General features: G+C 33.3%; 1 protein-coding gene and 1 long non-coding RNA gene across 6 annotated transcripts; both read left to right on the forward strand.

Moving 5' to 3' along the window:
* The first annotated feature begins 1327 nt into the window (after window positions 1–1327).
* On the forward strand, window positions 1328–6151 carry LOC18100914 (uncharacterized). Of its 5 annotated transcripts, none has more exons than XR_002982996.2 (5): window positions 1328–1443; window positions 2149–3096; window positions 3667–3866; window positions 5045–5226; window positions 5635–6151. It is a non-coding gene; the product is annotated as an uncharacterized LOC18100914 (long non-coding RNA). The 5 variants fall into 5 exon arrangements; XR_002982998.2 differs by having other exon boundaries at window positions 1347–1443; window positions 3022–3096; XR_002982997.2 differs by lacking the exon at window positions 1328–1443 and having other exon boundaries at window positions 1470–2941; window positions 3022–3096.
* Window positions 6152–8392: 2241 nt separating this feature from the next.
* On the forward strand, window positions 8393–9664 carry LOC7466746 (NAC domain-containing protein 104). The gene is made up of 3 exons (XM_002310483.4): window positions 8393–8736; window positions 8966–9222; window positions 9333–9664. The coding sequence occupies exons 1-3, from the start codon at window positions 8568–8570 to the stop codon at window positions 9495–9497; spliced, it is 591 nt and encodes a 196-aa protein (XP_002310519.2). The 5' UTR covers window positions 8393–8567; the 3' UTR covers window positions 9498–9664.
* Window positions 9665–15527: the final 5863 nt, after the last annotated feature.

Below are 15527 nucleotides of genomic sequence, written 5' to 3' on the forward strand. Positions count from 1 at the left end.
TATAATGTGTATATTAATTACTCAATTTATTATTAGATATATGATTTTATATGGTTGTTATAATTTTATGATTTTAAATTTATTCATTGAATTCATTTCATTTTCATAGGTTTAAACATAAGTAATACATGTGTTAATATTAAAAAAAATATATATCTTATGTCCAAATTAGATACTTCAATTTAATTATAAAGATAACATAGCAAATTTACTTGCATTTCTGGAGATTTTTCAATGATAAACCGAACATAATAATCACAAAATTTTGGGAAATTTCATTTTCAATTAAATAGAAATATCACCTTTCTAACAATTACATTTTTGCAAGATATCTAAAAATCTAAACACCAAACTCTCTAGAGATGCACTGAGTGAAGCATCTCATGATTCGGTTGCTTGATTTCAAAAGTGAGTTATGCTGAAATTGTTTTAAATTCATGATCAAATGGAATAGTGAAGTGACTCATTTAATTAAAATGTTACTAGCTATTGTATCTTATATTGAGGGAGCTGTGATTTCATCTATTTTCCAAAATATTTTTTATTTAAAAGGTTTAGATGGATTTTTTTATGTAATTTTTTATTATTTTAATATGTTGATGTCAAAAATAAAAAAAATATATAAAAATATTATTTTAATATATTTTCAATTAAAAAACATTTTAAAAATATATCGTACATTGAATTACCAAACTTACACACTTAATATTAGAGTTATTGAGATAATTCAGTGCTACTTTGTGCTATACTATATATATATATATATATATATATATATATATATATATATATATATATATATTATTAACGTGAGTGTGCGGGTCAGCTTGCGCGCACCTCGACTAATCTTACGAGTCCTGAAGTTAAATAACCACGCAATCCTCTAGTGACTTTAAGATTTATGGGAATAGAACTGGTGATCTTTATGAAGCAAACAATTCTTTTTTATTCTATAACATATGGTATTTTTAGGTTAGGTTTGTACATCACAATTAAATTTATCTCTCATATTGTTAGTAAAATGTCACACACATCAAAACTAGAGGGTTGATTATAATTTAACTCATATTGGCTTGGTCTAAGGTTTTAATTCTAACAATAGCAAACCTCCTTAAAGTAGCTAGGAATTATTTGGGGAAGCAAACTGTGTTGCTTGATAAATTATCGTAGCATCCTGGAAATTTCAAGAACATGGAACGCTATGGTGCCATTAATGGCCACTGGCCCATTGCCCTTCTGCTTTCTCTTATCCTCCTTAAAGAGAATGTTGTCTGGCCCTTTTGCACCCAAAAAAAATAAATTATATATATATATTCCACGCCTCAGGCCCATAAAAAAGAGCAAATAAAAAGCAAAATACAAAAAGACATAAAAGATATAACAGGTTCGAACGCCACAAGCTCACACTTCCGCTTCAAACTTTCCGCCTACCATCTTTTGAAGGTAACCCTTTTCTCCTCTCTCTCCTATTTATATAGAGATACTTACAATTTAGTGGCTATTCAATGAAAGCAAGTTTCTTTACAAGAAAAAGAAAGTTTACTGATTTTTATAGCTGGTAGGCTGTAAACCATTTAGCTGAATTTGGAATTTATAATGTTCAAATTAAAAAAATAAATATTATTTCTATGATTTTTGCTTTTTTTTTTTTCAATCTGGGTTTTGTGGTACTGCCTTTGTATGTTTGTTTCAACTTGTTATATTAAATTCTGGGGCATTTGCGAACTTTGTTGTGATTGAATTATGGAAGTTGGAATATACGATTATCTACTGTAACCGGGTTTTGCTTGTTGGTTTGTTCAATTCTTGGAGTTTTTTATTTTTAAATGGTTGGTCAAAGTAAATGTTTTTGTTGAAAGAATGGTAAGATTGATCACTTATTATCATGTTGTATAATTCATTAGTAAGATTATTACAAGATAAAAATCTCTATAAGCTATCATTTGATGTCATATAGGCTATAGTCTTGGAAGTACTTTTGCTATTCAGGTGAAGTTATTGTGACACTTGATGTTTTCATGCATGCTATTTTTCAACAAGAAAGAAAAAACTTGCTGTTTTTATAAGGGAACATTTTATTTTTGGTACGGCATCATCTATGGCAAGCAGAAGAGCTATAGACACTTGGTTTTGGTGCTCAATCTGCAGGATGCCAACGTTTTCAGAGGCGTTTGATTTTGCAAAGGCAGTTCTGCACAACGAGTAGTGGAGTTTCTATTTCTTGCTCCAACTCCACCTATTGAAAGGTTAAAGGATGCACGAGTAATATAGAGTGTAGTTCCTGCCATGGGTCATAACCAGGAATCTTCAGCTGAACTCTGCTTTCATAGATGGATGTTCTAATGTGTTATGGAGTCTTTGCTCCTGTGAAGTATTCATTTCTGGGGCATGCTTGTCTTGTTTTTGTGGTGGACATCGGTTACATGAAGTCTTGCTTTGGCTTGTGTTCTGATCATGTCATTCTTTAGAATATTTTCTTTATTCTATCACAAAGTGAGAAAACCGAAGCTTACTTGAGGGGCTTTTCTCCATCCTTTTATCGTGCTCCTTTAGCATACTTGGGCTCTGAAACTCAAATTGGTTCGATTGAGCTCAGTGTATTTCCATATGTATGTGCCAGTTGACTAAATGCTGGACTTTTTAGAGGTTGATTATACATGTTTTGGCTACCTATTGAGGAACATTTGATTGTTTCTCAGTGTGTTGTTTCAAATTACAAATTCAATTTTTGTCTTCAATTATATAAGAGCATACCTAATCAGGATAGGATTGGAAGATCTTGAATTAGTACAATTTATGACATTGGAAGAAATGTCAACTGCATGCCCCTTAAAAAGTTGGGAGTACTGTATAGGGACTAACAATTTGCAGCTGAGGGAGTAACTTCTTGATTTACTATGGTGTTGCTTCTTTGCAATTCATGCTTTGGTTATCTTTGAAGGTGTGTGTGTGTGTGTTTTTTTTTTTTTACTTAGTTCATGGATCCCCCCCCCCCCCCCCATCATTTATTTTCACTTACAGGAGGCACATCCAGAATTCCATCTTAGAGTTCCTGCAATTGTGAGTGCTCTTGAAAAGAAAGAGGTCACTTCGAAGGTAGCAGTTGGATATTCTTACTATTACATTTTTTCCATGTTGTATATAATTATTATGCAATGTCCCTTTCATGATTTTCAATCAATAGTCTTCTTATATTGTTATTTGTATCTTTTTTTTCCCTAATAGAGCTATAAAAATTGCCATTATCATCATCCCCAAAAGTTAACAAAATTGCCATAATAGCTATGCTATGTTGAAAAAAAAATTATGTACTTCTCCAAAATCATTGGTTTACTGTGAATATAATTAAGGTTACTTCCAAAATAGCTTGTCTACAAAATTGATGGAAGGAATCAGCCTATGAATATGCCTACATTCTCCTTAATTTATTAAGAAAATGTCATTTTATCTAAATTATATATAAAATTTCCTTGCATAATAAGAATTTGCTGGGGAGGAGCTATACCCACCTATAGTATGTAAGCTTTTTCCTCGCAGATTCTATATTTTATTTTCAGATCGTTTTCTTCCTTTTTTTCCCAGCATTAAAACTTCTATCAATCTTTACTGGTTAACAATATTAATTTTTAACTTCAGCATCTAAGAACAGCCAGAATCCACTTACAGGATTTGCTTTGATCAAGCCTCCAGGGCATCATGCTATACCAAAAGGGCCCATGAGCTTTTGTGTTTTTGGCAATGTGACCATTGCAGCTCATCATGCCCAATCGTGTGCATGGATTAAAACGAGTCTCAATCATTGATTTTGATGTTCACCATGGGAATGGGACGAATGATGCATTTTATGATGATCCAAATATATTCAAGTAAGCTATAATTTCTTTGCACTTGATACATTTTTCTCTTGCTATTCACATGCAATTTTGGCATCTTGCTAAATTATCTCAATGTCTTCTTCCTATCTTACCAATTATAATGCCTCATTTGGAGCATGAATTTTATATTTAAACACAGATACAGAAGGTCAGATGTTGCAAAGAAAAAAATCGAGTCAACTGGATATCTCAAGCAAATATATGATCAGAATAAGTTTTTGTTTCCTTGTTGAAGAACTGTAGATAATCAAACAATTATGAAAATGAACTGTGTGCCAGTTTCTTCAACAAAAATCCGAACTGTCATATTGGTTATGTATAGTAACCTCAGTAGGAATTTTGAATAGTGATGAATGCATGTGTTATTTCCCCAAATTTTCAGCTCGTCCTTTTTTTCAAGATAAAAGGTGCCCTAAAATCTGAACTTACCAAGTATGAAATGTCATTCTTTGTTGGTTGTTAGAGATCGTTCAGGTTTGAATTTCCTCTTCCCTGAAAAAATTGAGGTTTGACTTTATTTGCCACTAGGAAAACTGATGTGATATAAAAAGCATCTTCTTTTCCTTTGTTCTCCCTTTTCTCTTCTCTCATTTGTGTGTGTTTTTCTTTTCCCTTGGGTAATTAGCTTTGTGTTTGAGGTGGAAAATTAAAGACTTGAAAGTAATAAAAGCCAGCCATCTTGTCTGTGCAGGAGGTCGTTTTAATACTGCTCTGTTTACCAACTAATGTTCTTTTACTCCCTATGTCCTGACTTTCTATCTGTCCATTCTCATACTACTTTGGGATCACACATTTCATGCATTCTTCTGTGTTTTATCATAAGAACAGTTTTGCTAATTCACAGCTATTTATTGTTAAAAGTGAAAGAGAAAATCAGGAGAAACATTTTGTTCTATCTCAAATTGGTAAGGCATGCAAGTAATTCTAGGTCAAGGGAGTAATATGCATGTCAAAACACATGCTAAAAAGCGGAAAATATGTGATGAACTGACCTAGATTATACTTAGCCTGCAGCATGATATGTGTACTTGTGGCATGTTCTTGCAGTTTGCGTGCCAAATGCCATTATTCAAGTAGGATTTCTGCTGCTGGATACACACGTATCTAAGTGTAAATGCATAATGTGCCCACTAACCACTTAAATCCTACTTTCCTCTTTATGAGCACAGGATGGAAGCTATCCAGGTACTTGTAAAATTGACGAGCTAGGTCATGGAGATGGTGAAGGTACATTTTTAAATCTGCCTCTACAAAGAGGCTCAGGTGATATTGCCATTAGCACCGTATTTGATGAAGTCATTGTACCAAGTGCTCAAAGGTTCAAGCCAGATATTTTTCTTGCTTCTGCTGGGTGAGTTGCCACCCTTCCCATGGAATTCAATACATCCTTGAAAGGAAATAATTTTGCAACACGTTTCCCTCTTTTACTGAAAACAATTTGTTTCCCAAAATGATGCGACGTGGAAATCTTATGGGAATATTTTGCTCATTTTTCCTTTCTATGCTATCTAAGATAAAATCATCTTGGTGTTTTACTGCAATTTAAATGTGATGCATTGCTTGCACCTGCATCAGTTCTTAGTGACTGTTTGTGAAGCCTTTCAACAGCCTTTTTGAACTCTAAATAGCAAGTTTGGTTGAACTAAATAGTTTTGACAAAGTATTAACTTCTCATACTGAGGTTTGAAACTGTGTTATTGTGCTGCTATTAAAACGAATAGACTGAACAAAGCACGCATTGCGAATATTTTTTTTCCAGGTATGATGGTCCTGTTCTGGATCCACTAGGAAGTCTTTGATTTACAACAGGAACATGCTGCATGCTTGCCTCTAATATTAAACAACTGGCGAAAGATCTGTGGTGCCCGTTGTGTGTTTTTCTTGGAGGGAGGATACAACCTTGATTCTGTTTCATATTCAGTGGCGGGCTACTTTCATGCTTTCATTGGGGAGAAGAGTTTGGCATCTGAGTTTGATAACCCTGCCATCAACTAATATGAAGCAAGCGATTCGGAGAATTAAACACATGCATTCTCTTTGAAGATGTGTAGGCATTAATTACATGTCTGTCTAGAAGTAGCTTTGCCAGCAAGCTTGTTGGGCACCTAAAACACCAGCAGAGCTTTCCTTGGTTGAATACTGCAATCTCCAAGGTGGTTCTTTAGATGTCTTAAAAGGATAGTAATTTTCCTGTATAGTATCGTTTAACACGTACAAGTAACACGCGTTAGCTAGTAAAGTTATATCCTGCAAAAGAAGATTCTAGTTCATATTTAGCTGAATGATTTTTCCCATCCCATTTGTTTCTTTTTCTGGACAGAATAGAAAGGTGAATGGTTTCTTGCCCATGATTTAAAATCATCCAAGCAAAAGCATTCCTTTCCACCCCATGAACATGGTAAACTAAAAAAAGAAGAAGAAAACCTAACGTTAATAATCACTTTCATAAAGAAAGGAAATCTAGCAATGGGTCGTTACTTTTGCTGTGAAGTGACCGGGACAACACACCGCAGTACGAAGTTAGCTATATGTCTTCGATCAGCAACATGAATGGCGTTATCAAGCTCCTGGAGCCATATTATCCTACTTTATCCACCGACGTTATACCGTTGTCACTTGACATCAAACCCTTAATCAATAAAAATTTGTTTTGGATTGTTTTTGTTGATTATGATAAGATTACTCATCTTCCGTCAACGATAAGATTACTCATTTTAAGTAGTTTTACGAGGTCATTGAGCCCTTGATATTTGCTGTGATTAACAAAAATTGAGAGAGGTTATGAATTCATCGTTCACCGTTGTGGACACAGCTCTGGAATACTGCTTTGGTTTTGTTTTTTTTTTTTTTTTGACATCAACTTTTTTATTACACCAGCATTTCGAACAAGTTGAACTTAGTTCCCAATTATGTTCTTCGAGAAGTCACAGTTTCCAAATCATTCTTCCAACAACAGGAGAAAAACACACGTACAAGACTAAAAAAGCAGAAATCGTTTTCGCATGTCAAGGCTTTGCACGATAAAAGAAATCATGAACAAATGTCACATAAAAGAAACTTTGAGATGACTAACGAGAGCAGCTGATAGCGTAATTTCTGCTGTATTAGCTGTTGTTATTTAAAATATTTTTTATAAAAAAAATATATTAAAATAATTTTTTTATTTTTAAAAATTTATTTTTGATATTAATATATTAAAATAATCTAAAAATATAAAAAATAAAAATAAAATTTATTTTTTAAAAAATAGTGCGAGGAATTGAGATTTAAATTTCATATCTCAACAGTATATGTTATCTCTAGGATTGCGGTTGGATTGTGTTTTTGAAAGATTTTAAATATTTTTAGTTTTAATTTTTTTTTTGTATGTTTTAATGTAAAGATTCAAAAATAATTTAAAATATATAAAAATATTATTTTAATACATTAAAAAAAATTTAAAAAGTAATTCACGAGAGAGATAGCGATAATGATAAAATTTGCATTTTATGTATGATATACATATATGTGTTGGGATAATGCATCCCCGGAGCAAGGTCATGTCACTCCCCTGTAATTGGTCAAGGAAGCATTGGTCTACTACCGAATTAAAGCTACTATTTTCTACTTTTTTTTCGGTGATGAAAGCCACACAAGCAAGCAGTATCCCATCATGATTATTGCTCGAACATAATTAATCATTCTCATCTCTAGCTTTTATACGACAAAGATATACCAAACGAATCAAACCTCGACTGCATGCTTACCTCATCCTACACTCATCGTGTATTAGAACACATCTTTTACCACTGGGAAGCTTTTTACAGTGGCTAATTGGTCTTAAAAAACCAATATCCAGCCAAAAGGATCCTGAGTCTCGAGTTAAATTATGTAAGAAACATGGCAAAGCATGATTATTTCTTTCTTTCAGAATATTCAACTTAAAGGGTGACAGAAAACATCATTTCTCAATTTATAACAGTAGGAATAAAATTGTTTTTGGCTTAGTACTGTATTAAGACATGAATTTCTTTTTGATCCGATTTTATTCATAAAAAAAAGAGGGGAAATTTTGGTATATGTAATTTTGTTTGAACTGGCCCTGATCATTCTTTCTGTTTCTTAATTTTTTTTTTTTTTTAGGAAATGAAATTTGAGGTTTTTATCATGGAAAATAATCTTCTTCCGAGACAGATATATACATGACGTCCGGGTGTGGTTCATCTATCTTTAATTTGTCATAAAAAAAAACTCCCCTGAGTTAATCTCTGCGATTACATCACATTTTCGTCACATGTTGCTCATATTTTTGGATGCTAAAACATTTGGAGATGAACAATTAATAATTAATAAATATCCCCTGAAGTGATCAAGTACAACGTGCAGTGCCTAATCCATTAATTTCATCACTTAAATGCCTACATTTGATGATGAAAATGACCAAACATACCGAACAACTCACTTTGATTGCCCTTGAAATTGATTATTTAATGTAAAGGACTTGAAATAATCCATTTGTAGCCGCCTTTCCACCCTTGGCCCATAACTAATTCTTGAGTCACAGTGCAGCAATCAGTGTCTCTCTTCTCACTCAACACTATTATATAGCTAGGTCTATAGCCCTTGGGATATCTAGCCACATGCACTGTCCCAGGTTCTAACTTCACCAAAAAAAAAAAACACCAAACTTATTTGGCTTGTGTTTGTTTAGGCATGGGAGATCATGGCTGCAGTGGTAACCTTCCTCCGGGATTTGTTTTCAGCCCAACTGATGAAGAACTTGTCCTTCACTTTCTTCATCGCAAGGCCTCACTCTTACCTTGCAACCCTGACATCATTCCTGATCTTGGTCTCTATCCCCATGATCCCTGGCAACTTGAAGGTAATTCCCTTTATCTCTATATATCTTGATCTCGGTTTTTTCTTTTTTAAACCAACTTGGATTTTTATTTTTTTTTAATAAGATGGGAAATCAAATGAATTATATATAGCTTCTAGCTCAAATGAAAGTTATTTCCCATTGCCTAGAAAAATGGGGAGAGGGGGGCAAGAAAGTTGCTATGTTGGTTCAAAGAAAAAGCTAAGTTCCTGTTATCTTTTTGAGTGAACAGGCAAGGCTTTGTCAAGTGGAAACCAGTGGTTCTACTTTAGTCAAGTGATGGAGAACCAAGTCACAGAAAATGGGTTTTGGAAATCATTAGATACTGAAGAACCTATATTTAGTAGTGCTGGTAAGAAGGTTGGATTAAAGAAATACCTCGTGTATTGCATTGGTGCTGAAGGTGTAGAAACAAGCTGGATGATGCAGGAATATCATCTTTGCAACAGTAAATTGAGCGGCACATCTTACAAGAGAAAGAAAAAACTGGTAAGCAAAACCCTTAATTTCTTTTAATTAAGATACAATATAAATGCCCGATTGATGAAATAAAATAGTAATCTCCAACTAATATATCTTTAATTGTTTGATATCTATAGGATTGCCATCAATGGATCCTGTGTCGAGTCTATGAAAGGGAGGGAAGCTGCATCCAAAACGTCGGCAATACCACTGATGATGATGACGGGACTGAACTTTCATGTCTAGATGAGATGTTCTTATCAATGGATGATGATCTTGATGATATAAGTTTTCCAAATTAGTTTCAGTATATTGCTTCAACTTATATTAATGAATCATGTGTAAACATGTGAATCTTTGTATGTTTTTAATTTAGATAAAACAATATTATTATCTTTACTTAGAGAGAACTATATATATGGTGGAGTGCTTCGGTTCGTGGCATTCTAGTTTATTTTCATTATAAAAATTCAGCATTTCCGATCAGTTTTAAAATAGAACAAGTTATTATGATCATACTAATTGAAATTAAATTTATCCTTGATAAGGTCTTATGCATACCCAAACTAGAACATTGACGAGAATTTCATTCTTACAGCCAGCTCCGAATGGATTTGAGTCCAGGATATATCAACTTAGGAGCTCATCCTTTGCTACATAAAAAAAAATAAAAAATAAATTGAAATTGATCATGAGAAATTTCTTGCATGTTGCCCGAGTGTCATGTCTTTGCGAGAAACGGAAGGATAAAAGTTGAAAAGGGGAGGTGCCCAGCTGCTTCCACAATATTTATTGTCTTGCATGGCTTACTTTGCCCCACCATTTTCTGCTTTTTGTATTTGTTGTCCGAACGTCTTTGCCTGAGTTTTGCTTAGTCTAGCATTTTGTCATGCATGATGTGTGTGTCTATATATATACTTTGAAGGATGTAAAAGTTGCAATCAACTTTTGATTTTAGCTCAAGTGGAAATTGCTTTATCATCTTTTAAACTATTTGTATGCATACGATATTTATGTTAGAGTTCCACACTATTAAAGGAAACGGAATGAGTGGGATAGCATAAGGAAGCTTTGCATACATGTATCCTCACGCCATTAAAACCCATACCGACATGACTGGTTAATCTAAAACCTGGTCTATTCAAGGCCGAATCGGTCAGATAAAATAAAAAAGAAAAAAACTTGATTGATTTGGTTAAAAATCTAGGTTAATATAAGACCTGGTCTATTCAAGACTGAATTAGTCAGATAGAATAAAAACTAAAAGAAGAAAAAACTTGACTGACTTGGTAAAAAATCCAAGTTAACTTGCTGACCCAATCAACCTGAAATTGATCCTGTCAAAACTCAGCACTCAACCCATGAACTTTTTTATATAAAAAAAAGGTCGAAATAACATTATTTTCATCTCTTTTTTCTTTTCAAAAAGGAAAAATTGAGGTTGCCCCAAGCATTCTCTCATGTTAACCCCAGGTTAGGTTTTACAACTATATCATACACTACTATCTTAGGTAAGTTATTAATTTATAGTATTAAACTAGACTTGGGTCCGCGCTATGTTACAAGTTTGTATTTTCTAATAAGAAAAAATATGTTTAGGCGACGCAAGCACGTTTCATTGAGGATCAAAGTGAAAAATACAACACATGGCAAATAGGGTTGAATGATGAAATTGACAAAAAAAAAAAAACTTTCTAAAGGGCCAAAGACAAAAGAATAGAAACCAAAAGAATAGGAACTAAATCCAAAGGCAAAATAAATTGAGGGGCAGCTCTGAAAATTTGAAGGGTTAGGCATGAAAACCTAGGGGTGACAGAGAAGGAAAAAAAATTGTCGATACCAAACTAAATGTTCATTCAGGACATGAGTCGACCAGCCATGGAGGGGATGTCGAGAGGAATCAAACAACACCCTAGAAGTTATCTTTTGGCTACCGGGCGATGTCACACGCGCAACCCAAAAACTATGACAATCATTCATGTAATGTTGATACGTTCAATCCATATATCAATTTTGTTTGAATATTTATTAAATATTAAAGTTCAAATTTACGTCTAGTCCCTGTTCGAGAATAATATAAATCATATCTTAGGATCTCACCTAAAAACTTAAGCTATTGGGTTGAAATGGTTCTTTGACATGGTATCAGAGCCTTGATGACCAAGTGGTCACGAGTTCGAATCTCATCATCCCCATTTATTTGATAAAAATTAAGCACAAGGTAAAATAGACCTGTGCAAGTTTCAAGCCCAAATGACTTTCACTTGAGGGGATATGTTAGAGAATAATATAAATCATATCTTAGGACCTCACCTAACAGCTTAAACTATTGGGTTGAGATGGTTCTTTGACAGTCCCACCTAAAAATAACCCAAAAAAAAATAATCAAGGCTAAGATAATGAAAATGACCATCGATAAAAGCTTATTTCTTGACCCCATCAGTTAGACCAAATTTTTATATCATGAGGGGATAATTATAGTAAAAAATAATGTTTTTACCCCTTCTTTTTTAATTTAATAAGGGATCAATTAAAAAAAAAAAGAGGTAGATTAAAGAAAGATAGCTTTTTTTATGCTAATTCGATTCTACATCATTTTCAAAGCCCACGTCACTCAAAAGCCTATTGAATTTCAAGCAATATCAATTTACAAATGTGTTTCAAGTTTTTATGTTTAGAATTCGATAATACTACAAGAGAGAAATATTTATATTGCTATATCAAAGATACTATGAATCATCATTATTAGGGTTGTTCAAAAAAATAATTCATGTGCAATGTTTGTATTATTTGATCTGACTTAATATATACCCATTAAAATCAGATAATATAAATATTACAGATAATAATGGGTTAAAAAATCTAAAAAATAAATATTATAGATTAGATGATAGGTTAAAATTTTTAAAATTCAGATAACTTGACTCAACCAGTATAGTTTAACCCTCAACTGACTTCATCCACCAAATTAAATTAGATTAATAGAATAAACACAAGTTAAAAAAAAGTAGTTTAGTAAACTTAATTCAGAAAATTTAAGTTTAATATCTGTGAATTGAAATCCATTAATCATAGTATCCAATATTAAATCTACTATTGATGTAACATATAATTACTTATGTCATTTGCGACTTATTTTATATTAGCAATTTTGGGCTAATTTATTCAATTAATATTTTAATTCTAATTAAGCTCATTCATTAAAAAAAAAAAATACTATTCATATTCATATTAAAATTGACCTACATGATATATCCAATCTGATCAGATAAAAAAAATTAAATAAGTAAATTGAGTTGACAATTCATAAAATATTAAAAGTTGGATTAGATTATGGATACAATTCCAATCCAACTATACATCCCCCATGAACACCCATAAATTCATCATAATAATGATGATAATAAAATTAGTATGAATCATATAAAATCTTATTAAATAGCTAATATACAACTTACATAGTTCCTCAATGCGGCCCATAATAAGCAGGCACAAGACATTAAATCCTAAATGTAATCAGTTAACTTATTGCTAGTTTATTTCTAAACGAGAGAAGGACGTATTTTTATGCTCAAATATAAGGAATTACAACTAGAAACAAATACAAAAGACATATTTTTATACAATTCTGATTTAAAGAACAAATAAGAAATAAATCTCAGTTCATTCGCTATCATAGTTCGTCGTGGCCAGTTACTTTAAATTGAGGAAATAGCTAATTAAGCTAATTATGATGCATATGTCCAAGTAATTACCACCGTTAAGAATGCAAAACCCATTTTGTTAATGATTCAACAAATGAAAAGGTGATCTGATGCATATTACTTATTGATTGGAAATCTATGATGAATATTGGGTCACAAAAACTAAACTAAATTGTTTGTTTCTGTATGTTTGGATTCAGATAATAATTAGAGATGAATTAATACACTGTCGGGTCTAAAAGGGGACAAAACAATTGCCACTTTGAAATAAATCAGTCCTTTAGCATCTGTAATATTATTGATGATGTACTCTTTACTTTTTCTACAGAACTTTAGCATCCATATTTTCAACCGTTGAGAGCTGACATCTTTCACCTTGTCAATAAGGTATAAGGACCCTCTCCTACGGCCGGTCATAGACATCGATGGATCAAAATCCAAAGCATCATCGATCTTTGGGGAAATGTAGGGTGCTGAATCTCTCCATTTCAACATCAAGCATCACAAATTTCAGCTTCAGAATCGTAAACTATAGACTGAAACAAATCTGTGGTGCTTATCCAATGAAACACATCATTGATCATCTCACCAGACCAGACCCTACCAGTATCTTGGATGGAGTTTCTGTCAAGACCTTCCACGAACCCAAGGCAGCTGATCCACCTTCCCTTATGGTAAATATTTCGCACCCGAGCATATACTTTTCTAACGAGAGTTTAGAAAGAAATGGCTAGTATATATGTGCTCATCCTTTGACGGATTGTATCCGAAACTGCACCAGTACTCCCATGCTCAACAAAAAGTTTCCTTCAGTAATGCCGAAGTTGGTGTGTGCTTGGATTGGATTACATATGTAGAAATGATTTTCCCGTGAAGACAAACCAAATCATGTCCTGAAGGATACATTGCGAAGGAATGTTGTGCAAAGAAAGCCAGCCAATCTTGCACTGCCATTCCATTTGATAGGTGCGCACATACGAGTAATAATTATTCCACATTAAAAGGGAATGAAAACAATAAGGTGATTATTTATAAAATGGACTCATAACCTAATAGTCTACATTTTCAGGTTAAAGTACTAGTGTTCAATCTCATATGTAAGCCCTCATGTTTGCAGGTCCAAATGACCCTTCAATGCGTAATTCCTCAACAAATAGTCACGGATCCAATGATTTGGCTAGGTACAAGTGGATACTATAGGTGTTTGCATAGCCAATAATGTAGTATTGGCTAGGACGAGCTTTTATCCAGAAACCTAGATTACTGGATTAAAGCTCCATCTTATGTATAAAGAAAAGTGTGGATTAAATTTCAAGATTGGTGCCTTCATGGTAAAAACTGAAGATCTAGTTGGACTATTGAACAAAGAGCAGATGACTTGTGGAGTAGTAAGATATATGCGGCTTATAGATTAGGAGCGAATGGTGCGCGATCTCCTAGCTAGATGATCAAGTTCTTCAAAGAGTGGTGAGTTTTTGATGTTTATAATACTCTGATAACAATTATCGCACTTGGAATTGTTAAATACTTCTGCTAGGAGAGAAGTTGTGATGGAATGAGTCAAGCTCACATGCGAGAGTAATAATTATCCCTCATGGAAAAGGAAATGGGTAAAGTGAGGTGTTTATTACATAAGATGGAGCTTCAATCCAGTAGTCTAGGTTTCTGGATAAAAGTGATGTTTTTTAGCCCTCATGTACGCAGGTCTAGGTACAGGTCAAAGTGACTCCCCAATGAAGATCTCCACAACACCCTTTACATCCAATCAGAGTTGTTAGATCCATTTTGGCTTAGACAGATTGAACCAATGATCTATATTAACTTGGAATCTAGCCTGTTTGGTGGTCCTTTTCAAACCAAAATGAACATTGACGTGATCAAATTCAAGTGATTTGACATGCAATTTCATCATCCCATTAACTTGGTTGTGTCAATTTTAAGAATTTTTTTTTTAATTTGTGTTTAAAATAACCTTGTTTCAAATTCTTTTAAATTTTTTTTTAAATGTTTGTTTTAATATTAAACCTGGTTGGTCTACGAATGTAAATTGACCTTGCAAACTTACCATCCTGTCTTGAGCCGGGTGTAATAACTTCGCATCCAACAAGGAAACATGAACTTTACTTTCTTTTCTCGGCACAAACTAGCTAGGGTCCTGCTGGAAATTGACCAGAATAGAGTCGCGCTTCATATAAAGGCACTAACACTTGTGAGAGTAGTCAGAATGAATGGAACTCGTTTTCTCCTCAGGTTCTTTGCATAATACAGCACAAAAACTAGTTAAATCCTGTTGAAACACCGAGAGCTTTGTACTTGTTCGGACCAGTTATATGGTGTAAGCTTATAAAGTAAAGAATCGGAGATCAAGATGCACCATTGTTTAGACACACACCTGAACCTGCATAGAGTTTCACTTCTTACAGCTAGTCTTGACAGGATATTTAGGATGACATCTTCTGGTACATTACGGCCAGCCATATTTTTCACCTGGGCAGCGTAAAACAAATAGCTATTTTACACTTACTCTTTTTATCTGTTGTACATATAGCTTTTTGGCTTTGCTTAGACCGTGGAAATAGAAATTGGATAGGACTATAAATTCCAAAAAGGATTTGATTAATCTCTAAT

This window comes from Populus trichocarpa, chromosome 7 (assembly GCF_000002775.5).
Source record: "Populus trichocarpa isolate Nisqually-1 chromosome 7, P.trichocarpa_v4.1, whole genome shotgun sequence".
Lineage (NCBI taxonomy): Eukaryota > Viridiplantae > Streptophyta > Magnoliopsida > Malpighiales > Salicaceae > Populus > Populus trichocarpa.

What these genes read in the sequence shown, in the direction of transcription:
- LOC7466746 (XM_002310483.4), top strand. Translation starts at nt 8,568, where the DNA reads ATGGGAGATCATGGCTGCAGTGGTAACCTTCCTCCGGGATTTGTTTTC. An exon ending in TGATCCCTGGCAACTTGAAG is followed by an intron (nt 8,737 to 8,965) that starts GTAATTCCCTTT and finishes TTGAGTGAACAG; the next exon opens with GCAAGGCTTTGTCAAGTGGA. An exon ending in ACAAGAGAAAGAAAAAACTG is followed by an intron (nt 9,223 to 9,332) that starts GTAAGCAAAACC and finishes TGATATCTATAG; the next exon opens with GATTGCCATCAATGGATCCT.